The sequence below is a fragment of the Pseudonaja textilis genome, chromosome 1 (genome assembly GCF_049901715.1).
Source record: "Pseudonaja textilis isolate UNSWEBS1 chromosome 1, rPseTex1.2, whole genome shotgun sequence".
Lineage (NCBI taxonomy): Eukaryota > Metazoa > Chordata > Lepidosauria > Squamata > Elapidae > Pseudonaja > Pseudonaja textilis.
Genome location: NC_141990.1, coordinates 186,939,096 through 186,963,901, shown reverse-complemented (window position 1 = coordinate 186,963,901; position 24,806 = coordinate 186,939,096). Strand labels below are relative to the sequence as shown.

At 37.0% G+C, this 24,806-nt stretch overlaps 1 protein-coding gene across 3 annotated transcripts in view; it reads left to right on the top strand.

The window, feature by feature from the left end:
• Nucleotides 1–24,806, top strand: part of MAP3K20 (mitogen-activated protein kinase kinase kinase 20) — a 119,466-nt gene that overhangs the window by 74,266 nt on the left and 20,394 nt on the right. For all 3 annotated transcript variants that reach the window (XM_026697045.2, XM_087919934.1, XM_087919935.1), the window contains exons 11-15: nucleotides 4,574–4,709; nucleotides 19,691–19,735; nucleotides 21,965–21,995; nucleotides 23,117–23,256; nucleotides 24,293–24,355. In XM_026697045.2, coding sequence (XP_026552830.1) covers nucleotides 4,574–4,709; nucleotides 19,691–19,735; nucleotides 21,965–21,995; nucleotides 23,117–23,256; nucleotides 24,293–24,355 — 415 coding nt within the window. The remainder of the gene's footprint in view (nucleotides 1–4,573; nucleotides 4,710–19,690; nucleotides 19,736–21,964; nucleotides 21,996–23,116; nucleotides 23,257–24,292; nucleotides 24,356–24,806) is intronic.

Genomic DNA, 24,806 nt, shown 5'->3' with positions numbered 1-24,806 from the left:
TAGCTAGGGCTGCCTTTTGTTTTTAAAAAAGGGTGATTGTTTAGATTTATGAGGGAGCAATACAATATAAAGCTGTCAATGCAAGTATATAATTATATTTTTAAAAGTATAGTCTTGGTAACAATTTTTGAGGTCTCTAGAAGTCACACCCAAATATTTCTGGAGGATATATGTACCCCAGGGTCTCAAATTGTGCATCTCTGTTCTAGAGAGAATTAAGTCTTATTGTATTTAGAAACTTAGGTGAAAATAAGATAGAGGAGGAGACATAAAATAAAACTTGTACAAAACAGGAATGCTGCCATGTTCTATTACTTATGTTTGGACTGCCTATCCTGTTTCATAAAATAATTCAGCTATCAAAAACTAGTACATTATCATGAGCTTCCTAATCTTGGAAATAACACATTAAAAACCAAGGCCAAAGTTACTTTAATGGACATTGTTAAAAACAGTATTGACCACAGATACAATACATTTAGTATATTTAGGAAACTAAGATTTTCTCCTAGTTTATTTTTTGGTTGACAATTTTACCAAAATGGCTCCAGTAATTGTGGGAAGCCTTCATAAAATGTAGCACAGGGATAATTGGTGAAATTCCCTCCACTCATCTCAGCATGACTGGCTGAGGAATTCTGGGAGTTGAAGTCCACAGGTTTTAAAGTTGCCAGGGTTGCATGCTGCTGTTTTAAACCAGCTGGCTCCTTCTGTTTGCAGAAGGGCACAATTAGTTACTATCTATTTTGAATATGCTAATTCAATTTAAAATAATTTCTCTGAAATTATTAATGAAGCTATTATTGCACTTCATTTAAATTTTTATCTCATGTAACACTAAGACAGCAGGCAATGTTAATTTGTAGGAGTACTAAAATAAATGGAACATACATGATCACCAGTGCTCAATGTAAATTAATATATTTGTACAATTAGATATATTAATTGAGCAATGTATAGAAGCATTCTGTTTAATTACACTTTTATTATATATTTTTAAAAGAATGCAGCATTTTTGAGAATCTAACCTTTCTCTACTAAGTGCTTTCTTGCCTAATCAGACAATAGCAAGCACAGCAAAAAAAATCCTGGTGCCTTGAACCCTGAAGAGTTTTAAGTGAGAGGAAAACCCTGCTTCAAATCAGGAATGGAAACCATTTTGGTTAATTTAAGGAAAACCTAGCAAAAGGGTTTAGCTACCAAACAGTAAATCTGAATAATAGAAATAATATAATATGAAGCTTGCAATCCAGCCTTCATATTTTAGAGGAAATCAATGATTCCCCAAATAGAATTTTTTTTGTACCTTCAAGTTTATTCCTCTTAATAAAACAATTTTTAAGTGCAAGTCTACATTTATTTATGTATTTAGTTTTAAGGTCACCCAATCAAAAACAGCTCTGAGCAACCTTAAAAAATAATCACTGTGATCAGTCAGGTTTACTTGTACTGATGATGAATCAGTATGTTTGGGGCTGACTTCTGTATATACCTATGTACAACTATGCTGTAAATCTCCTTCCACAGTTCAACTTCAAAGTTACCTTGATCATCACGCGTACACTTTTCTTCGATTTGTGGACATGTTATGGATAATTAAAGTGTTAATTACTATTATTTCAAATACAGTAGGAATGCTGTTTCTTTAAAATTGAACCGGTAATAGCTGATCTATTAAACTAGGTTTAATATACCAATGAAACCCTGTATAATTTTAAGGATGCTGTCTTACTAAGTGACTAGGTTTAATAGAGCTATTAATAGATATTATTAATAAATTAATACTATTAATAGATCTATGAATTATTAATCCAGGCTTGACTAGCAGACTTCCAAGATCCCTTCCAACTGTATTATTCTATGTTCTATGATCTGCTACCTAAAGTAATTTAAGTCAGCTTATACATCATAGGCCTGTAAAAGCTTTGCCACTCTTGCAGCAAAATACAGTGGGACTGAGATGGATATATTCCCAAGCTTGGAAAATGGTTCATCACACTTCAGACTTCAAGAGTGCGAGAGTCCTTCTCCTAATGAAAAAAAGAAAAAAGTAGCCCAATAGGAAAAGAGCCAGGGATGAAACATTTTCCTCAGATATGCTGTTGATTTTATGTAGAGGCATAAAATGTTGTGTGAGTGGGAATCATTGGAAAGTACAGGTGAAACTTGAAAAATTAGAATATCGTACAAAAGTTCATTGATTTCACTAATGCAACTTAAAAGGTGAAACTAATATATGAGATAGACTCATTACATGCAAAGCAAGATAGTTCAAGCTGTGATTTGGCATAATTGTGATGGTTATGGCTTACAGCTCATGAAAACCACAAATCCACAATCTCAGAAAATTAGAATATTGTGAAAAGATTCAATATTCTAGGCTCAAAGTGTCCCACTCTAATCAGCTAATGAAGCCATAACACCTGCAAAGGGTTCCTGAGCCTTTAAATGGTCTCTCAGTCAGGTTCGGTAGGAGTCACAATCATGGGAAAGACTGCTGACCTGACAGTTGTGCAGAAAACCATCACTGACACCCTCCATAAGGAGGGAAAGCCTCAAAAGGTAATTGCAAAAGAAGTTGGATGTTCCCAAAGTGCTGTATCAAAGCACATTAATAGAAAGTTATGTGGAAGGGAAAAGTGTGGAAGAAAAAAGTGCACAAGCAGCAGGGATGACCGCAGCCTGGAAAGGATTGTCAGGAAAAGCCATTCAAAAGTGTTGGGGATTTTCCCAAGGAGTGGACTGAGGCTGGGGTCAGTGCATCAAGAGCCACCACACACAGACGGATCTTGGACATGGGCTTCAAATATCGTATTCCTCTTGTCAAGCCGCTCCTGAACAACAAACAACGTCAGGAGCATCTTACCTGGACTAAAGAAAAACAGAACTGGTCTGTTGCTCAGTGGTCCAAAGTCCTCTTTTCTGATGAGAGCAACTTTTGCATCTCATTTGGAAACCAAGGACCCAGAGTCTGGAGGAAGAATGAAGAGGCACACACTACAAGATGCTTGAAGTCCAGTGTGAAGTTTCCACAGTCTGTGTTGATTTGGGGAGCCATGTCATCTGCTGGTGTTGGTCCACTGTGCTTCATTAAGTCCAGGGTCAACACAGCCCTCTACCAGGAGATTTGGAGCACTTCATGCTTCCTTCCGCAGACAAACTTTATGGGGATGCTGACTTCATTTTCCAGCAGGACTTGGCACCTGCCCACACTGCCAAAAGCACCAAAACCTGGTTCAGTGACCGTGGGATTACTGTGCTTGATTGGCCAGCAAACTTGCCTGACCTGAACCCCATAGAGAATCTATGGGGCATTGCCAAGAGAAAGATGAGAGACATGAGACCGAACAATGCAGAAAGCTGAAGGCTGCTACTGAAGCATCCTGTTCTTCCATAACACCTCAGCAGTGCCACAGGCTGATAGCTTCCACGCCACGTCACACTGAGGCAGTAATTCCTGATAAAGGGGCCCAAACCAAGTACTGAGTACACATGCATGCTTATACTTTTCAGAGGTCTGATATTGTTCTATATACAATCCTTGTTTTATTGATTGCATGTAATATTCTAATTTTCTGAGATTGTGGATTTGGGGTTTTCATGAGCTGTAAGCCATAATCATCACAATTACGACAAATCACAGCTTGAACTAGCTTGCTTTGCATGTAATGAGTCTATCTCATATATTAGTTTCACCTTTTAAGTTGCATTATTGAAATAAATGAATTTTTGCACGATATTCTAATTTTTCGAGTTTCACCTGTGTATTTCAAAGCAGTAGAAAAGACTAGAATTCACTTTCAGCTCACCTTCACATCCTGCTGACAAACCCAGAGATGCCTCATTAATTATTTTTAAAGGGCATGTCTACATGAGGTATAAAAATTTGTAAATAAATTGCATAATAAAGAAACAGCCTTGGTCCAAGCCTGTAGGAAAGTATCTTAAATCATATTTTTCTGTTTCAGTTTTAAAGTAGAATTTCCCCTCCTTTTCCAACAAAAAGTCTTTCTAAGGACATGGTCTGTGACACTTTATGACCCGATGAAGATGTCCTAATCATACTGGGGCATTTCCAGATATTATTTTCAAATTGCACACTTAATTGTACTTGTATGTTGACTCAATCTCATTGTTTCATACTAAAATATGAAGAGAACCAATGACAAATTCAAGGACTTGAATGTTTGAAGAAGCCTCTTGGTTTACTTTCAGAAACATTTATATTTGACCCTTTCCCTTTCCCCTTCTTTGTTGAGTCGAAGGCTGGTTGATAGTGAGTGGAAAAGGGGGCTTGAAAAGGTGTCCGAGCTGGATGATTGAGGTAGTAAAGGGTTCAGGAAGCAAACATGAAGCCTTCCAAGCCTCAACTTGCATCAGGTTTCTAAAAGAGGGCCTCTTCTTTTGGTTTAGGGTTCAAACAAATCTCTACTCTGCTGATTAAATGTCCTACTTGAAACAGCACTATACTTTTCACTCTTACACATTTTATTAACATTCATATGGAAAATATCTGTGAACTATTAGTTCCTGCCAAGGGAAGGCACAATTTAACAAATTTCTCTCTATTTAGATGTGAAATCGAGGCCACCTTAGAGAGGCTGAAGAGATTGGAACGTGATCTGAGCTTTAAGGAACAGGAACTAAAGGAAAGGGAAAAACGCTTGAGAATGTGGGAGCAGAAGCTAACTGAACAATCCAACACACCAGTAAGTACTATTATAGTTTTTGTTTAAAAATGGAATCTGAAAATCCAACAAAAACTTGAATCTAAGAAATGTCTTAAGCTACACTTGCACTCCTATGGCAGAACTCTCATATTTACCTGCTTTGAACTGCAAGTGGCCATGTTTTGTTAGACATGTTTTTTGAAACTGATTAGGTGAAGACTTCAAGAAATAAAGCAACTTTAGCTGCTTTATTATAAGACTTTATTAAAGTCCAATTAAACTATTCTTAAATTTGTTTTGAAGATAAGGTATCATCCATCTAAATTAATCTGGCATGTGATAAATTTAAATGCAATAATCTGGAGCTTATTCTCAAATAAAATGTTGTTGGATTGCAATCTACAGTAAATGCCATTATTCTCTGGGTCTTGTCTTACAGCTAGCCATATATATATATATATATTAGGGCTACACAGAGATCCATATTTAAAATTATGTGGAACTATTCACAAAGGAAACTATTCACAGGAAAGGGCAACATGAATGCCCACATAACTCCAAAGATATTTTCCCTTTTGAATCTGGATTGCTACACATATTGATATCATTTTAGCATAATTGTTTATCTCTTGGCTAACCAACTGGAAAGACTTAAATGAATCACAGATGAAATCTACAAAATTCAAATGGCTTAATCAAAGAGGTACCAGGTCTTAGATCCAATTTAATGTCCCAAAATATCAAAATACAATTTGAACTCTTGCCAAAGTTAAAAGGCAGAAAAATCCCCTGCAATCCCATAGAAAGAAATAGCATGATCTCATCCATTTCATCTACATTGATACCTCTGTTATGAAGGCATATCAGATCTCTTAACCCTGTAGCTTCATTCTGAATCACTGTATTGTGAAACTCATAATATTTAGAACTTGGGTCAGTTGGGATGTTTTTTTAAAAAAATAGTTATTCTACTCATGTCCCACTTTTCCTTTGAGAAGTACAGAGCATCTGATTGGGGGAGAATCTGGGATCTCCACGTAAGAAACTGAACAGACTGTGATCTGCTTTGCTTTAACAAAATGTGCCTTCAGGCTGCTTTATGGATTGCGCATTTTCAGAAGCAAATTGATATGTTTCAGGCATTGGATTCTGTTATGTAAATGACAAGTCTTGTTGCTGTAAGATATATTGAGATTAGAGCATGTCTGTATAAATTAGTGCAGCACAGGAAGGAGGTTCAGATTTTTCTTCCCATTAATATAATGCATTCCATAAAAATAGTGATTTTAGATAGAATCAGGTGGGAGAGACATAGAAATTGCACTGGGAACCATTTGCATTCATGTCTAAATGACTGTTTTCCTGTATAAAGGGAAAAACATGAGTAACATTTTCTATCTAAATCTGAATCTTGCTTCCTAAAGGAGTCATCATTGCTTAATTTCATATGCAGTGAAATGATATATATGCCCAAGTAATGGCTGCATAAAAACAGATATATATATATATAAAAGTAGCTTTCAAGCAGAACACGATTACTTTAACATCTTATGACATCTGTTGGTAGCAAACAGCCAAGCTTCTATTTGCATTATTTAATTACTGTATGTTGCATTTTACTTCTGCCCAAACTGATGAGCTAATAGTCTTCATCCACCACTGCCTCTTGATCCAGCATTCATTTGCAATATTTATCAAACCTGCAGATGTTGCAGAGTGTTGTCCTTCTGTGCTTCACTCTGCAGAGTGCACTATACTTACCATTTAATCTAAGCTGGGATTTTGGCCTGTTCACTCTTCCTGCACCTTCTTTCTGAGGCACAGCTTAATGGCATCCGTATGAATGACACTGCATGTGTATTCCAGCTGTGAACATGGAGTAGGCTATAATGGTGAAGCATGAGTGTTTCCTAGAAGCAAGGTGTTCTTTCTAGATAGCTCGTAGGCTTCCTTTAATGTCTGCAAAGATTGAGTAGCTAAGATATAGGCCATCACCTATGTGGTTCACAGCATGAAACATAGCCGTAATGAGCTGATCTTTTCCCTGAGTGAGGCTAAGGGATTTTTATCCTGCACTATTGCTTTTTTGCTGCGACTTTTTACTGGCTGGCTTTGCAGAGGGAAAGTGTTGTGCTCAAGTCTATTGTGCTCACCGTAAACTTCTTTTCTATAGGATATTAATACAACCCTTCCACGGCAAGCAAATGAAAAGGGAAGGCTAAAATGAAATTGAAAGTGAAGTACTTTCAAGCGCCGGGACCTATAGCTGAAAGGGCTTCTGTCAGATTTTTGAATAATGAAAAGCCTTGCCGCTTCCAAACCACCTTTCCCTCCCCCTTTCCTTTGCTTCTTAAGAAATTAACTTCAGAATTCATCTACATATAAAAACAAATTGCAGATGTTTTGTGAGTCTTGTCAAGCAGTGGCCTGTATTTGAGAGGATGGAAGCAGGAGCAAATACATATCTGGATGAAAGAGGAAGAAAGAGCTGAACTGATATGCATATTTTTCTTCTTTTTCCGGAGTATTCAAATCGCAGTGAATAAAGGCTCATGATTTGGTTCCATAAAGGACATTTGAAAAGGATATTATATTGCTGGCCCGTCTTTAAAATGCTTCTGTTGTTCAAAAAAAAAAAAGAGTTGACCTGTGGGAGTCATTAGCATTTGTAAATCAGAGCCTTTGGCCTCTTCAGAAGGTTTGAAGGAGCAAAAATGGGATATTGGCCACATAGTTACACACTGAGGCAATAGCTCTCATAAAGACAGTACCTTCCTAGATTGCAGGCAAAGGGTTACATGACTGGAAGCTCATCTTTGCAGCTTTTAAAAATATACTTCTCACATGTAAAGTGGCATGACTAATAAAAGGCCAGCAGTAGGATTAGGTACACTGAATCACCTTAGATTAGCACCCAGTTTTAACATCCTGTCAAAGAGATCTTGCTGTCCCTTGATTAAGAAACAGAGCTTGGATAAAGATTGAAAGCTACAGATTTGTGCAGTGAGTTGTACAAGTCAGAGAAAAACCATCTATGGTCCAAGATGGATAACAAAAAAAATCGAACTCTGTTCTTCAGTTGAAAAACAAGAATGGGGTGTTTTATAAAAATAAAAACCACAGTACAGCCCTATTGTTTGGGCTTGCTTCACGTCATTGGTTTGAAATGATTTTTCCCTCAGGAATTTTATCTAAACTAAACCCCATTGCTAGAGAAATTAACCAAAAGACATGGTGATAGTATGGCTTGTGATATTGCAGTTATTTTGAAGCATGGTCCAGCTTTATAGCAGAGAGTTATGCTACAATCAAGGTCAAAACAGGCAAGAGGCTAGCTCCTTCAGTCTAGTTAATGTGCCCATTTTGTTATGTAGATAGCTGCTTGACTCTTCATTCCCCCTTGCTAGCTCCTGACAAGAGATGCCCTTTCAGAAGCTGCTATTTTCAGCTCAAGACAAGCTCCAAGCTCAGCAGAGTGAAGGATTGCCTTGACATACAAATAACAACTTGCCACAGGCAGGGCAAGGAAGTTCTCTTCTCTGCCCTCAATAGTCTTGAGGCAGCTAAGGGTTTACATAACTGAAATGTAATCCTGTTGCATCAAAAAAAAAATAATTTTTTTTTGCCTCCAAGGCAGAATTTTAATCTGGGATTACTGCTTTTGAAAATTCACTTCAGATGGGGCATAGGTGAATAAATACTGAAGTACAGTTCCTTTATTGCTGAATAACTACGCTTGGCCCTGTCGCTGCAAGAATTTTTGGAGAAAAGTAGGGAGTAGCTTAAAGGCAAGATTAAGCCATTTGCCTGTTGTTGTTTTTTCTTTTTCTTTTTAAAGTAAAATTCTTTGTTCATGTCAAGGCTGCTGTTTCTAATAGTTCGGATTTAACATGAGACAGTAAAAATGCAGACAAGTAAAAAGGCAAGCTTTGTGAGGTTTTTTTCTTCACTGTTCCAGTAAGAACAGGAACTATTTACAGTCCTTCCACAGGGACATCCTTTACTGCAAAAGTGATTCAATTTTTTTAAGCCGAGAAGCTCAGCTCATTGTCAGTTTGGGGAAGAAATTCTCATTTTTATTTATTTTTAAAAAAGAAAAGCTTAATTAATATGCAAGAATTAGCGTATAGAACTTATGTCAGGAATTGGAAGCAGATGGAGACACATGCTAAGCAGAGAGTTTTCAAGTTTAGGGACTAAGCAGCAGCTGCTCAGCACCTGCTCTGTCATTGTCAAACATTGTGGTGACATTGACATGGAATTGAAAGGAGGACAAATTGAGCAGTTTTGTGGATATATTATGGAAACTCATCCCTCTCAGTCCTGATTTACACATCCAAATACTGGCTACTTGTAATGTAACTCAAGAGTGTTCAGTGTAGCAAGCCATCAGTATGAAGCAGCCTTATTATTTATTTGGGGTAATTTTTTTTAATGCACTGATGCAAATACACACAGATTCCCCCCCCCCCAAAAAATATGCAATTTGGAGCTGTAAAGACAAGTGATAATAAACTTGAATGGAATAAGAAGGTGCTTCAAACAAATGGCCAGTTGCAGGGCTCAAGCCACATCTGCTGCAGCGTAAGGCAATTTTTCTGCTGCTCTTTGTAAAAATCAACTAGGATTAGGATTCTAATCTTCATTCATTCAACTTTTATACTAAAAATCAGTACAGTGGGATTATTTTGGGTTTAGTGTGCTTAGCTTTCCAAGTGTCTCAAAGCTCCATCATATACTAAGCTGTCCGTTTTCCATACGGTATAAACAAACCATAGTTTGCCCTCCATTGAGCTTTGCTTCTTGATCTCATCTCTTTTGGGAACCACAGCAAAGCCTGTGTCAAACTTTCAGTATGTGGTTGCAGGAGAATCAGAAGGGCAACATCTATAGTAGGTTTTCGAGGTGGTCTTGGCTGCTTTTGGAGTCTATAGATCAGTGTCCCCCAACCGTTTGGGCACCAGGGACTGGTTCTATGCAGAGAGGTTTTTCTGTGGACCAGTGGGGGCCATGCTTTCAAGTGTTGCTTGCATCCCATGGATGGGGCTTCACTTGTTTGCGTGGCCCTGTTTCTGGCATGCCTATGGCCTGTCCCGTCTGAGGGTTGGTGACCACTGCTCTAGACAAAAGACCCAACATATGAACTTTGTCTCATTTTGGACTTTTCTAAAAAAAATCCTTCTATATTTTAAAATAGTTTATATACTTTCATAGGCTAGATGGGGATGGTTGAAAAAATATCCCAAGAAAAGGCAGTGGCAAGCATTTTTATATTTCCTTAGTAAATGGATGTGTCTGTAAAGCCGAGGTGTGGAAAATGCTGAATTCTGGGAGTTGAAGTCCACAAGTCATAAAGGGGCCACAACTCCCCACCCCTGCTGTAAAAGAATCAGGCATTGAGCTAAAGCTAAAGCAGATTATTATTATTTTATTCATCTAAAAGAAGTTCTGTGTGACAAATGGCAAGGCCAAACATTCAAAGTATTCTTCCAGTAGAGGCCTTTTATTAATTCAGAGGTATGTCCTGTTTGTATAGCTCACTTAATCTTTTCCTTACTCCACATGGATTGGAACATTGATTCTCCACTTCACCAATTGTTTTTTGCAACAAATTAATACATAATACTGAGCCAGAGTGATTAACTCAAGACCACTACGGCTGGCGTTTTGAGTTTTGCATCCTGTGATTCTACCTCAGCTTCTTACAGCTCTGTCATGCTAGCCTTCAAAACTACAAAGTATATTTAAGCATTGTTCTGGCCTGAGTTTGAACATGCATTTCTTTGTATGATTAGGCTGAGAAGAAATAAATTATATGAAGAAAAAAACAGCTTAACCCAATCACTGGGAATGGCTGCAATTTTAAGCTTCACATCAAATACATTATCAGGAACCTTAAAAAGCCAGAAAGCTCTATCAGAATGGCCATGTAATATCTGTCCTATTAGTTGTTGCAAAAACACAGCTGGTGGGTGCAGTATCTGTGCATTAATGCAGAATCTTTCACTTTTTTCCCAGGAACTAGGTTGTCAAGGGGACAGCCAAAAGTCTCATTCAGGCAGTAGCTAATAGTTTGTATAGACAAAAGAAATGTCCAGCAATTGCCAATGAAGTGGAAAGAAATAAAATATGACATAATACATTTTTTAGCCTCACAAATGCCTCTGCTTGGTTAGATCACAACTTGCCCGTTTTCCTTTATGCATAGCCATACAGTAGAATGCATATACTGTAGACTTCTGTTTGCATAGATGGGAAGTCTCCCCCCTCCCTTATCTCCAGGCAGATCCCCAAAACTCTTGAACAAGCAAGCATAAGAAGGTAGCAGAGAGTTTAGGAATATAAAACCATTCCCTGACAGAAGGGGTCCATCAGCAAAAAGGGTTAATTGAATGCCATCCCCTTTGAGAGTATGAAGCTTTTGTGAGTTCCTTAGGATTCTCTCAGTATAAGTATTTATCTTGTCTTCTGGAATTTTTGCATCTGGGGACGGATTTATGTCACACAGCTGTAACGTACAGACTGCTTTATTTTAAAAAAATATTAGTGTGGCAATAAGCCTCTTCTACATATCCTTGGCAGCCACTGTCCAGGAGATGGAGACTCTTGTGTCCATCATAGCTTATGGCATGAATGGTATCCTATAGGAAATAATGGGAATTTATTTTTGTATTAAGGAGCTATCATAAAACATCATAGCTGAAATCTTGTATATATTAATTGTTATTTTCCAGTAAAAAAGGTATGGATTGTTTCTTGATTCTGAGGAGTCAGAATTTTATTTATTTCTCCAGAATTAATTTGATTGTCAACCATTGGTAACTTTTGATTCCAATAAAAATGGGCACATAAAGCAGACATAAGCCATATAAAGTTTTGCAGAGGCAAACTTTTTATCAGTCGGGAATATTTCTTCCCCGTGTGAGACTCTGAAATATTTAATCACACACACACACATTAATTTTGAAAACAAAATATGTTTTGATTGTTTTCCCTTTTATTTTGTTAAAATTATTCTCAGACTAGATTGTACTACCAAAAAGAACAAAACCCCCACTCTTCTAATGATGCACAAAATTTATATCTTATGATGCCTTATATATGGCTTAGGTTTCTGATATTTTTATGGAGTTACAATAACCAAGTCCTTAAAAAAATAAATGCTGACTTGGCATTTTGTATTAAAATTCACTAATCATTTTACTTTCTGTTTACTGCTAACTAATCTGGTGGTGTCTTTTGCTGGGATTTTAATTGGTTTCTAATTTTCCTTTCCCCTCCCCTTCTGTCCTTCCTTTCCTTTTTCATTAGTTTTGCTTCCCTTTTGCTGCCAGAATGTCTGAGGCATCTTACTTTGAATCTAAAACAGAGGAATCAAACAGTGCAGAGATGTCATGTCAGATTACCACCACGAGTAATGGGGAGGTAGCTGGCATGAACCAGAGTCTGAAGGCCTTGATGATGCAAGGTTTTGGGGATGTCTTCTCTATGAATGAAGCAGGATCCACCCTGCATTCTGGAATGCAGATCAATATGAAAGCCAAAAAGAATTCTTCCAAAACCACCTCTATGAGAAAAGGGAAGAAAGTCAACTTGGCGCTGGGGTTCCATGAATTCGACTTATCTGATGAGGATGATGAGGATGATGATACCGATGAGGAGATCGATTTTGAGGATGACAGTGATTAGCAGGAAAGGAAAGCTGTGAGGACTCTAGTCTGGCATCTGTTACAAAAGGGAGAGAAAGAAGAACATTGAGAAAAAATATCCTATGTTTTTCATTTCTGAGCAAGAACAGAGCACCATTTTGTTGCACAGAACCATTTTGTTTTCTTACTTGTGAAAAATCATGTTCCTTATGTTTATACCCTCCATGTGGTTTCTTTCTTTTTTTTTTGCTTTCAGTTTTAAAATTAAACAAGTTTGGGTTGTTTGTTTATTTAAGTTTTTTTTTGTTTATGTTGACCTATTGTTGACATAGTTATGGCTCAACACTAATTCTGAAACTGCTGGAGTTTTCTTTTAAGTATACATCTATCATTATTTCTTCCTCCTCTGGGTCTCTTGAGCAGGTTAACAGATAAAATTATAATTCCATTCAGGGTTTCCTTGCATGTTTTATAGCTGTAATTCCAAAGATTCATATATATAGCAGTGGGCTGTATTCTAGAGTCAGTTTGGTATAGTGGTTAAGGCATCAGGCTAGAAACCAGAATATTATGAGTTCTAGTCCCATCTTGGTCACAAAACTGGGTGAGTGACCTTGGGTCAGTCACTTTCCCTCAGCCCTAGAAAGGAGGCAAGGACAAATCACTTCTGAAAAACCTTGCCAAGAAAACTGCCGGGACTTGTCCAGATGGTCACCAGAAATCAACACTGACTAGAAAGCACAAATAGACAAACATATGTATATTAAGATTTATAGGAAACAAACATTTTCAGATGCTCACTTTATCTGGCAGTACAACTCACCTATTTGGGCAAGGTGAGAGAACCGAATCGGTTTTACCGATTCTAATATAGATTTCCTGCCAGACAAGTAACATGTCCTTAGCATTATTGTAAAATAAGTTTTAAAAAATCTAATCCAAACAAAGCTTTCTTGAATAGCTGGATTGCTCTTGTGTGATAAATATATATTTTCCATACTGTTGCTTATTTATTCTCATTTCTGTCTCTTTCCTGTTGATAAAAATCTCAGTAAAATGAAAAAAAAAGAACACAATGCAATGATATTTAAATCCACCAACTTCTTGTGTCAAAGCAAACATAAAATTCAGATTTCCTCAAAGTATGATTATATTTCAAACAAAATTTTATAGAATCAACCTAGAATCCTGGTTAGGGCTACAACACATTGCTGAGTGCTTTGGTTAATTTAAACAAAACTTTTGATGGAATATGACTTTCCACTTAATCAGGCAACATATTTGTAAGAATGTTCATTTTTAAGGAATTTAGGAATCTATAAAATGATAAAGGACTTCCTTATTTTGTGCACGCTTTTTTTTCTTCCCTGGAGTTACTTCTTTTTATTTTACATGTTTTATCATTCTGAAATAATTGAAAGGGAATCCGTTGTGTTGATTCTCGAACCCTTCCAGTGCGCCCCTTGCCTAGTCTGCTTTCTCCACTTTCTATGGTGGAGTTCTTAGAAGAAAAGCTGCTAAAAGTTTCTACACTGACTTGGAAGACATATCAAATTCAAATCATTATATCCTAAAAATGATAGTTTGATTAATTCTATAGCCTCTAGGACAGGAGTGTCAAACTCAATTTCATTGAGGGCCACATCAGGGTTGTGTTCGACCTCGGGCTGGGGTGGAGACCTCGGGCTGTTGGAGTTACCTGTGGTAGCCCGAACTCTCTGCTGGAGAAAACGGGCTCCATAGCTCCATTTTCAGTTGCCACGGCTTCCTGCAACCCTTTGCCAGTGAAAACAGAGCTCAGGAGAGTGGGCTAGTCCTTTGTTGTTTCCAGGGCAGCCTCGCAGACCAGATCTAAGTACCCCATGGGCCGGATCCAGCCCCTGGGCCTTAAATTTGACATCCCTACTTTAGGATATTCCGAAGGATTATAGTCTTAAATTGCAATTCTGTAGAGATATAACTGATGGTAAAGCCAATCTCAGGAAGCTTACTTTTTAGCGAACAAGTTTCCCTTGTAAATTATCTTGAATGATAGTTTTCTATGTGGATTTGGCTACAGACACACAGATCTGGGAAGATACTGATTGCTTGTAGAAACAGGCTTTGAAAATAGCTCCTTCACACATATTTACAACTCATTTAACTTCCCAAATTTTACTGTAGTGCTGAATATTCTGGATTAACTATTAGGACATTACTAAATCTTCATTTTGGATGCTGTGTTACAGAGTGCAATTGTGCTACTGCATATTGCAATCAGCTCTTAACATTTCTAAGTTTGGGTATACAAGCAGTATTATTTTGATAACACTGAAAGTCCTAATCTACTGTATACAGTATAATAGTTTATTGTTGTATGAGAAAGCATGGCAGTTATGCTTTAAAATAGTTAAATGTAACTTAGTAAGTTTTGGACAACTATTAAAAACCTACTGGATCTGAAATCATACAATAAAATTTCCCTCACTCCAGATGTATTGGCATTATTACCTTCGCCATTCCAAAGCAACCTAGCCAGTGTGAATTTCTGAAGCTAAAGCCATACTACATCTGGAGAGGAACTGTATGGAAACTCTGTCATACATTTGAAGTGAAATCTGAACCTGATATGAGTACTGAGTACACAGTAAAGGCTACCTGCTGAAGAGAGGAGCCTATCTCACATGAAAAGTTGCTACTTGGTCCTGTGTTCTCCTCCTTTCCACCAAATCAAAATATGGATTGTGCAGAAGACCAAGGATGAATCCAGGTAGACCAGTGGTTCTCAACCTATGGTCCATGGACCCCCCTGGGGGGTGGGCACAGTGTCATCACAGTGAAGGCTTGAAGAAATGTTACGATTTAAATCTTGAGTTAAGTCTGTGGCCACAAAAGGTTTTTAAAGAGTGTCTGTGATGAAGAAAAGGTTGAGAACCACTGAAATAGAGTATAATCTACTTTGGCATAATGCATTCAGAAGTCTCTTTGGAGCTATTCTATTTTTCCCTCTTTGTTAGATTTTTTTCCCTAAAAAGAAAGATAAATAGTGTCATATAAATTAATAATAGAATACAATGTCTTTTTCACCCTATGTAATATCCATTGATAACCTAAGGTTATACAAATTTTCTCCCCTGGTGTATTAAGTTGTGACATATCAGTGGAATAATGGATTAATAAGGACAGTGAAATTTACTATTTTAGCATTACAGTATCTTCTTCTGTACAGTTTAATAAATCTGTTACTTGAGCAACATTTGGTTTGGTAATTCCCCTGAAATCATTGCATTTTTTCCCATTTTTGTTTTAAGAAAATAGCATAAGAAGTAGTAATAACTTCCTAGTCCTAATTATCTGGTCTATTTTTAGAAACTAGTAAAAAAAATCCTTATTTTCTTTTCAAAACTTGAATCTAATCTATTTTTATTGAAAAGCCTGCCTAAAGCTTACTTGATAGAAAAAGGATACTTCCAGAAACATTACAGAGGCAAACTATCCTAAGCACTTACATGTTATTTCAGAAAATTGTAAAATCTCTCTGTTGAAATCTGATCAAGCATATTGCCATTTTTGGGGGGTGGGGTGTATTTTTGCTTTTTACACTTTTGAAATGTTTTATATTGATTAATAAGGAGATAATGTTATTTGTATTCCAAATTTGTACGAAAATGTAAATGGAAAGTATTTCAACCAAGTTTAGAAAAGTTGAGACTTGTTTTCTGCTGTGCTGTGATAACTCTGTGCCAAAACTACTACAGTGTGTGAACAGAATATAAAATTTGTATGGAATGTGAAATGTTCCATTTCTGCATGGCAAGATTTTTTTGTTGTTGTAGTATTTACTTTTTTCATTATGGTATTTAATTATGTGATGTCGTGCTTCATTCATTTAATGGTTTGCATTTTTAATTATTCACAGGACACCAAAATGTAATCAGCTTTTTTTTTTTTTTTTTTACAATTTGGTGTCATAAATCCTAATTTGTTGTGAGCTGTTTTTCTTTGCTTCTCTTTGTTTCCATTTTTGACTTTACAATAAACGTGATGACACTAAAATATATATATATATATATATATATATATATATACACAAAAAATCCTGCAGTCCTGATTAAAAACATGATGTTTATATGGGGTGCCTAATGATATATCTACACCAACTTTTAATCTGAGCTTTGTCACCAAATGCATCACAAATGTCCCTTATTACAGTTATTTCCCTTCAGTGTTAATTCATGCATAAGAAGGATGTCATAATCATTCCTACATTAAAACAATTTAGAAACAATTCCAATTCCAATACAGACATATGCATGGCACAAAAAGCTGAAAAAGCTAAAACAATATAAATGCATCATGGAGAGATACTATGGTTTTATGAGTAATTCATTTATGGCCGTTCAAAGTTACAATGAACTTCACTTAATTACCATGCGACTTGCTTAACAACCACATGATTTTCTTAATGTCACAGTGTTTTGATTTATGACTGCCATAAAAAGGGAGATAAAATCAAGTCTGTTCATATGGTCCCTTGACTTATGACCATAACAACTTTTGATTACAATTCTGGTCCCAATTATGATCTTAAGGTCTATCTATACTGAAAATAATTCTTGACTGTTTCACCCAGTACAGCCAATAGTGAAGGATGCTGGGAATTGTAGTTCTGCAACAAATACAGCGCTATAGGTTTCTTATCTCTGAATACTCTGAAGTTACACCATTTAATTTATAAGGAATAGATATAGGGCAGGCAACGTATTTTTGTAACCATGATACATTGCTCATCTAGTCTCAAATCAATCAACTACTGTGCATAATTGAGATGGAAAGGCATACAAATCATAATTTGGACCTACTGCTTGTTACAGGCAATCATCTGCTACATTTCAGGGATATAGCCTGGAAGACAGCATATCTTCTAAACATGTTGTACATTTTTTTACACACAGGAGAGGTTGAGGAAGGCTATAATATAGAGGCCATGTCAGCCTACAGAAGACTTTGGAGACCCCACCTCCTTTTTAAAGTGATTGTTTTGAGTGAAGAGAATTTGTAGGCAAGATATTCTTGAAACTTTAACAAAGTTTAAACTTCAACTTGGAACTTAAAAATGTATATACTGTATATTCTCCAAGGAATTTTCCATGATGTACAGGCCATATGATATAGTGGTTAAGATACTGGAGCTGTTTAAGTCACCACTTGATTCTAACTTGACAATGAAAAAGATTTTTGATAATTTTGAATGAATCATGATACCTTTTCCCCAAGTATTTGTATACTTTACTGATTATACTTCTAAATACCAGATCCACTAACAATGAAGAAATCACTACGTTAATATTAAGTCCATTTTACTCTAGCTAATAAGCAGTAGTAATTCATGGCTTCTTTCAGGATAGCCTGTTGTATTGCCATCCCATAGTTCCTGCTTTTCTTCATTCTGATGAAGATATTAAATATTAATTAACTAATTTGAGTTTAGTCCATCCCCTCTCAAGTTTGTTTCTGTACTTTGGCAGACTGTTTCCCCTACACCCTGAGGTGGTGCTGGTTTCCTATCAAATGAAGTCACTCTGGAATGCATAAGTCTATGGGGAAATTTGTATACCAAACAGAAATATAATGGCTTGGCAGGTAGTCCTCAACTTACAACCACAACTGAGCCCAACATTTCTATTGTTAAGTGAGAATTTGTTAAGTGAGTTTTGCCCCTTTTTATAACTTTTCTTGCGACAGTTGTTAATTACCCTCCTGGTTGTTAAGTGAATTTGGCTTCCCCATTAACTTCGCTTGTCAGAAGGTTATAAAAGGTGATCACATGACCTTGGGACATTGCAATGGTCATAAGTATGAACTAGTTGCCAAGTATCTGAATTTTGATCACATGACCATGGGAATGCTGCAAAGGTGGTAGCTGTGAAAAATGGTCATAAGTCACTTTTTTTCAGTGCTGTTGTAACTTTGAATGGTCACTAAATGAACTGTTGTAAGTTGAGGACAACCTGTATAACATTTACCATGGATTAGTTCACAACCAGTCAGTAAAAGCCAATGTTTTTTTCATAATCTTACACAGTTACTGGTGATCTTACTCAGGGCTGGGATTCTACCAGTTCACACCTATTCTCTAGAACCGGTTGTTAACATTCTAAGCAGTTCGGAGAACCGGTTGTTAGAAGAAATTACTGGCCTAATCCTGTAAGGAAGGCAGGAAGGAAACATTCTGGTGTTGCTCACAGAAACTGCCTCTCCATTAACCCTTATTACATTCTTGGCAAGCCTAGACTTCCTGTCTCAGGAACTTCTCTGGAGTTTTTTCCCCTCCTTTGCTGATACTTTGCTTGTGTGGAGTGACCATTCAAAGTTACAATGGTACTGAAAAAAGTGACTTATGACCGTTTTTCACACTTACGACTGTTGCAGCATCCCCACGGTCATGAGAGGCCAGGCGAGGAGATGCGTGCCTCGATGTGAGTGATATAGAGTTGACCACGCCCAGCCAATAACATGACCACCAAGCCATGTTTACCCAGTCACATGACCACCAAGCCACACCCACCACCTAAGCCACACCCACATAACTGGTTTTTAAAATTTTTGAATCCCACCCCTGATCTTACTCCATATTTCCCTATTGATTCAGTCTCAGCTTATCTAATAATTCGTTATTGTAAAACTGCCCTGGCTTAAACTTAGGTTAGATGGGCAATGTAGACATTTAATAAATAAAAACAAATTAACAACTCAGTGACACCTTCTTTCTGTTCCCCATCATATCACTAGTGTTCAGTAGTTTTCAGAACTGAGTTTCAAGTCTTAAGTGTTCATTTCTTTTGAATGACATTCTCCATCATTGCAGGGATATTTAAGAGGCAATCAACTAACCATTCATTACAATTTACATAACTCACATAAAATTGAAAAGCAAATCTCAAACAGCCTCCTCAATACTAAGTTTGCAAACCTAAATTAGAGTTTGTCTAAGTTTAAAGTTCAAATTAGAACTTGACATATTAATTAAAAGCTAACTTACGATAATTTGGTTTACTCTACTTTGAGGTTCTTGTACACACAGAGTAGCATCCATTCAAATTCTGATCTGGCAAATAAATGTAAAAAACAACAACAAAACAAAACCGTGGCCTTGTTAATATCATAAGTCACCCAAAATGAATTAGATTAGAATATAAATAACTTAGCTGAATGGGGAAGGATTTTGTTTCAGAAAAGGGGACATGTCATCTTTGTATTGGTAACATATCAGTTCAATCTTCAAAATTTTCAAAGAACCTGCTAAAAAAAAACCCATATACTAACAGAAGATGAAGAAATAGAGAAAAAGAAAAAAGAAATTGCACTTTTAAATGCATATTTCTTACACAGTTGCTGCCGTCATTTGATATCGGTGCATGGACTGAAGAAGATGTGGTAAGCAATTTTTATTAATTAAATAAATATTTTTTCATTTAGCTAAGATGTCTTTCCTTAAGCAAAGGCCTAAGCCATGATGGGAAATCTGTCACTTCCCTAATACTACAAGTCCATTTATTTCTTATCGAAAGTATTGGCTATGAGTAACAGAAGCTATAGTCTAACCATGTGTGACCACAATCTCCCCATTCTTGGACTAAAACTTTAGTTCTGTTTTGTGCAATATTTGTCTGTGGCATCTTCTTTCTTGCCATTTAATCTTAAGATGAGCAATGAGAAATGGACTGTGGACTTATTTTTCTTTAAATGTCCTCCATCAAGTTCACAATGATAGATGTCCAAATCTACTAGATACATGGAAGTTCAGAATACTGGCAGGGAGAAACAGTGTAAAGGGAGTCTTAGAAGAAAAGAAGGTGGCCTAGAAAAAGTGTTTTCATTAGCATCACTGGAAAAGAGATGTTGGAAAAGTCCGATGCAAAATCCTATCTAATTTAATTGATATTGCTTATTATATAAAACTTATATGACATCAGTTGACTCTAGATGGCTTACAATCTTTAGAATAAAATACACATTCTGATAGAGTATCTGTAGCTCAGGGTTGAACTGTGGGGACCTTGGTGTTCTCTGAGCTTGGTTGTGTTTTTGCAGATGTTACATTACCACGCTAGGTAACATCATCAGTGTTAGACGGGACTGGTCTTGTAGGTTCTTTGATTGGTTGGTTGTTTACTCTCAGCTGTTACCAACTCAGAAAAACAGTCTAATAGTAAATAGTCCAATCAAGGAACCATCAAGACCAGTCCCACCAACATTGACAGGGCAAGCCACTAGCATATAAAATAAGAGTAAATTCCACTCCCTGTTAGCATTAATGAGGTTACCTAATTTAGTAATGAAACATCTGCAATAAAATAACCGAGGGTGGAGAGCACCAAGGACCCTGCAAAGTACAAATTAAAAACTTATAATAAATATCACTTCAACTCTGGACAATCAGACCCCTTCGGGTCAGGTGGCATGCCCTGCCTCGAAATTCTTTGCAATGGCACCACTGTAATCCATTCCCATAATGACAATTGAAGGAGCCAACCTGAACATAGGGACAGGGTATTCCAGAGTGGTGGGACTCCATTTAAGGGCTGTCATGTCCACGTTATATTCTGAAGGGGGATGATCTGCAGCCTGGCCTCCCACCTGGAATATAGTAGATGGGAAGAGTTTAGCTAGAACAGATAGTCCTGAAGTTAACAAAGGTCCAAACCGTGAAATAGGCTATAACCAGCACCTTGGATTAGATCTGGAAGGATACAGGCGGCCATTGCAACTCCAGTAGAAATGGTGTTACTCTAGTAAAGTGGTTCTTCCCCATCAGCGTATAGGCTGCGGCATTTGGTGTTGGCTGAAGCTTCTAAGTCAGGGCAGCCTCATGCACAGCAGATTGCATTCATCTAAAATAGCCTTTGCAATCTAATTAAGGATCTTAGTAATATATATGCACCGATAATAATATAAAAATTAGCCTTTTAGGTTTTCTTATACCGATATTTATGGTCCTACATGGTGGGACTGTTTGGCCTTCCGGCCTACCATTTATATCTTAATGCAAGTTTAGACATATGCTTCAGAAACAACAGTGAGATATCTTTGCACAGGAAACATGACTCTTAAATTACAAATGATTGTGCAAAGCATACATATATATTTCAAAGAAGAAATATACATTTAGTAATTTCTTACATTATAATGCCTAGAAATTTTCTTGATTTTTTTTTATTAAATAAATGGTAATGAGGGCTTCAAACCTCAAGCATATTAAAATGGAGATATTCTATGGAGAGTGTAAGCGGTAGTTCTTACCATGCCCTGGCCAACAACTACCTTTACTCAAGGATCATTTTGGAGACAGAATGTGGACTCAAGGGCAAGATCTGATCCATGTCTCATGTTAGATTGCCAATTCATCTTTCTGCTTTAGTCACCATCAGTCTACATCTTCCTTTGAATTGGCAACCGATGAGAGGAGCTGGGTTTGGCCCTGGTTGCAAATTTTTAATCTCAGATGTAAGATTAAAGTATGTTATTGTGTTTTTTTACACAATCCCTATTCATTTAAACAGCTTTCAGGACCGCGTTTTTTCCTCTCAACATGTTTTCTGATTAGATGTTCCATACAAAGCTTTTCATGCCTCAGATCATAAAATCAATGTCCTTTCTTCACAGTATTTTTGGATGCAACAGCTCGTTAGAAAAGGTAAGGCTCTACATATGTCTAGCTCACAAAAGCTGAATGAATAAATGTATTGTGGTGATAGACTAAGCAAGGTTAAAAGCTCTAATACAACTAAGAAAAGGATATAAAAACCCTTTGAATTGTCTTAAGTTGCCTTAAGATTCAAAGGAACTTAGCTAACTTTCTCAGTAAAATGAAGAGAACAAATCCCTCAACCAGAATAAGAGAATACTAAGAAATCTTTCTCTGAGAGATATTACTCAATTTACATCCGCCTTGAGTTGACTGCATGTAATAGAGGAAGCCAATAAAAGTTTCAGTTAATATTTTCAGCGTAAAGTTTTAGAGATGCAAGGGTTCCACTGGAAATTATGTGCAAAATGAATTCTGCTTCTAACTCTAGAAGGAAAACATTATTCATTTAATCCAGGAGTATCAAATACGAGGCCACACATGGGCCACAGCCAGCCTGCAATGTGGCGGGATCCAGCCCATGGGGCCATCCAGGAGAATGTAAGGGGCCGTCCCATATTGCTTTGGCCCGGTCTACCCAATGCGAAGAGGAAACATGCCAGCAACTTGGAGAGTGGAGTCAAGCTGGCCATGCCCAACCAGTCAGCCAAGCCTGGCTGGCCACCTGAGGTCAACCACAGCCCTGATTCGGCCCTCAGTGAAATTGAGTTTGACACCCTGATTTAGTGGGATTTTGTTGAAGCAGCACATTGGCATAGCAGGGGGCAACAAATTAAAGCAAGAATAAAATTTCACACTAGTTTTCTAAATGATTGGTGTTCATCATTTTATTTTTAATTTGAAAGATTACTGAAGGCTGGTACAGAACAAGGCTTGCCTGTTGCGGTTGTCATGTTGGAAATCTAAATCACTTGCCCACAGAGGACGGAATCTTCTTTAGGGTACAGCAAGACCCAAAGCCAATAAAGAAGAATATTTATAGCTTACAAATATTTGTAAATCAGAGGTCTTTGGTGCTCTCTGGGCTTGCACTTGTTTCATTACCCCAGTTAGGTAATATCATCAGTGGTAGTAGCCTCAGTGCTAGTAGCCTCTTGAAAAAGAAATGCAGTTCACAAAATTTGATCCTTCTATGTCCAGATTTCTGAACAATGTCTTATGATCTTAAGGTGATACATCTGGTGATATGAGTATGTATGCTAGCTTGTTTCAAGAGCATCACATCACAGGAAAACGTTTACTACTTCTGGAAGAAGATGATTTGAAGGACATGGGAATTGTTTCCAAAGGACACATCATTCATTTGAAGGTACCTAAATGGCAAACTTGGGGTGATCATCAAGCTGTGAAAAAGAACAGCTTATTTCTAGTATTAAATTCTAAAGCTGACAATCTATGGCAAATATAATTCCAGATTTATTAAAATAAAAATGACTGTATGCAGAACATATTATTTCATGAGATGCTGAGATTTCAAGCGTGCATTTATGACCATTAATAAATATATCCATAATTTTTTTCTTGTATTGTTTTGCACAAACGAGTGCAACTTCTTGTCACAAACTTCTGGTTATGAACTTTGATGTGTTGAGCATATGAATAGGTAGTGAGGATGAGGGAGAATGGGAAATAGTTGGAGTTCTTTACTCTTGTAAAAAAAAAAAAACAGGAGGAATAAAAAAAATGGTTCTCACAGATAAGGAAAGAAATGCAAATACATGCAAAAAAAGTATTTGTGTGTGCAAACTGTAATCTTGACCACGTTTTAAAATCTGAGGGGAAGCAAAGTGTTGATGAATCAGAGTTCAAACACCAATCACTTTGGGCAGTATTATAAAACTGCTTCTATTAAATTTATGTAGACACCATGCAGCAAGACCATAGCTTAATAGATAATGCCTTTCTTCAGCATCATCCATCTTATTTAACCAGGAGATTTGCCGTGTTATTGTCTGCCTCTAAAACTGCTTTCACTCAGAATCTGTACCATTCTGACCTAGTCTGGCCATTTCTAAGATATCTGCACCTTAAAAAAGACTCAACCAGGTTTGGATGCGTGGCTCTGATAGCTAGTCTGTACCACTCTGACAGCTAGTCTTCATTTCAGTCACCATTGCAAAACTTCACCCACCACTTAAGGCTGATCATGTATCTGCTCTCCAACACCAACAAGTAAAGATTGCTGAGCGACAGAACAAAATGGTGCTCTGGTCTAGGAAAAGACTGTCCAGAAAGTGCTTTGTTGCCTCCCTCCCACCAAAGTTGAATATTTTATGAGAGCTCTACATGAGAAATTGTATGCAACTATGTCCTGTATTTAACGTTCTATGTTCTTTCCTTCTTAGACTGCCATTGAGAAGCTATGTCAGGATTTCTTCAATATGTTTCATTTTCCACCCCTGATTAAGGTAAGTATGGGGTTTCCTTGTGTGTATAATCACACCTGGCCAAATAAAGTATTCTATTTTGATTAAACAGGAAACACATTGGGAAAATGTATACTAATATTTGCTAATACTGTCATCCAAATGTAAAAGCATGCCCAGGTTTAACTATCTTGAGAAGAGTCTGCCTTTGGTTATAGCTATTGGAGAACTCTAAATCATTCTATGCTCTTGTTTTATTGGAAAGAAAATATCAATTCCTGACAGAAAAGTAGGCAGTATTGATCCAGCTGGGTCAGAGAGTGCCAGGCCCATTGATCTAGACTGGGACCTAATATTACATAAATTTATTATTACATTTTCATATAGTAACTTTTAGCAACACTGTATCATTTACCAATTAAACAATCAGCATTCATGCCCAGAATTCTGCATGGCTCTCTAATCACCTACAATTCTCCCAGATGTTTACGAG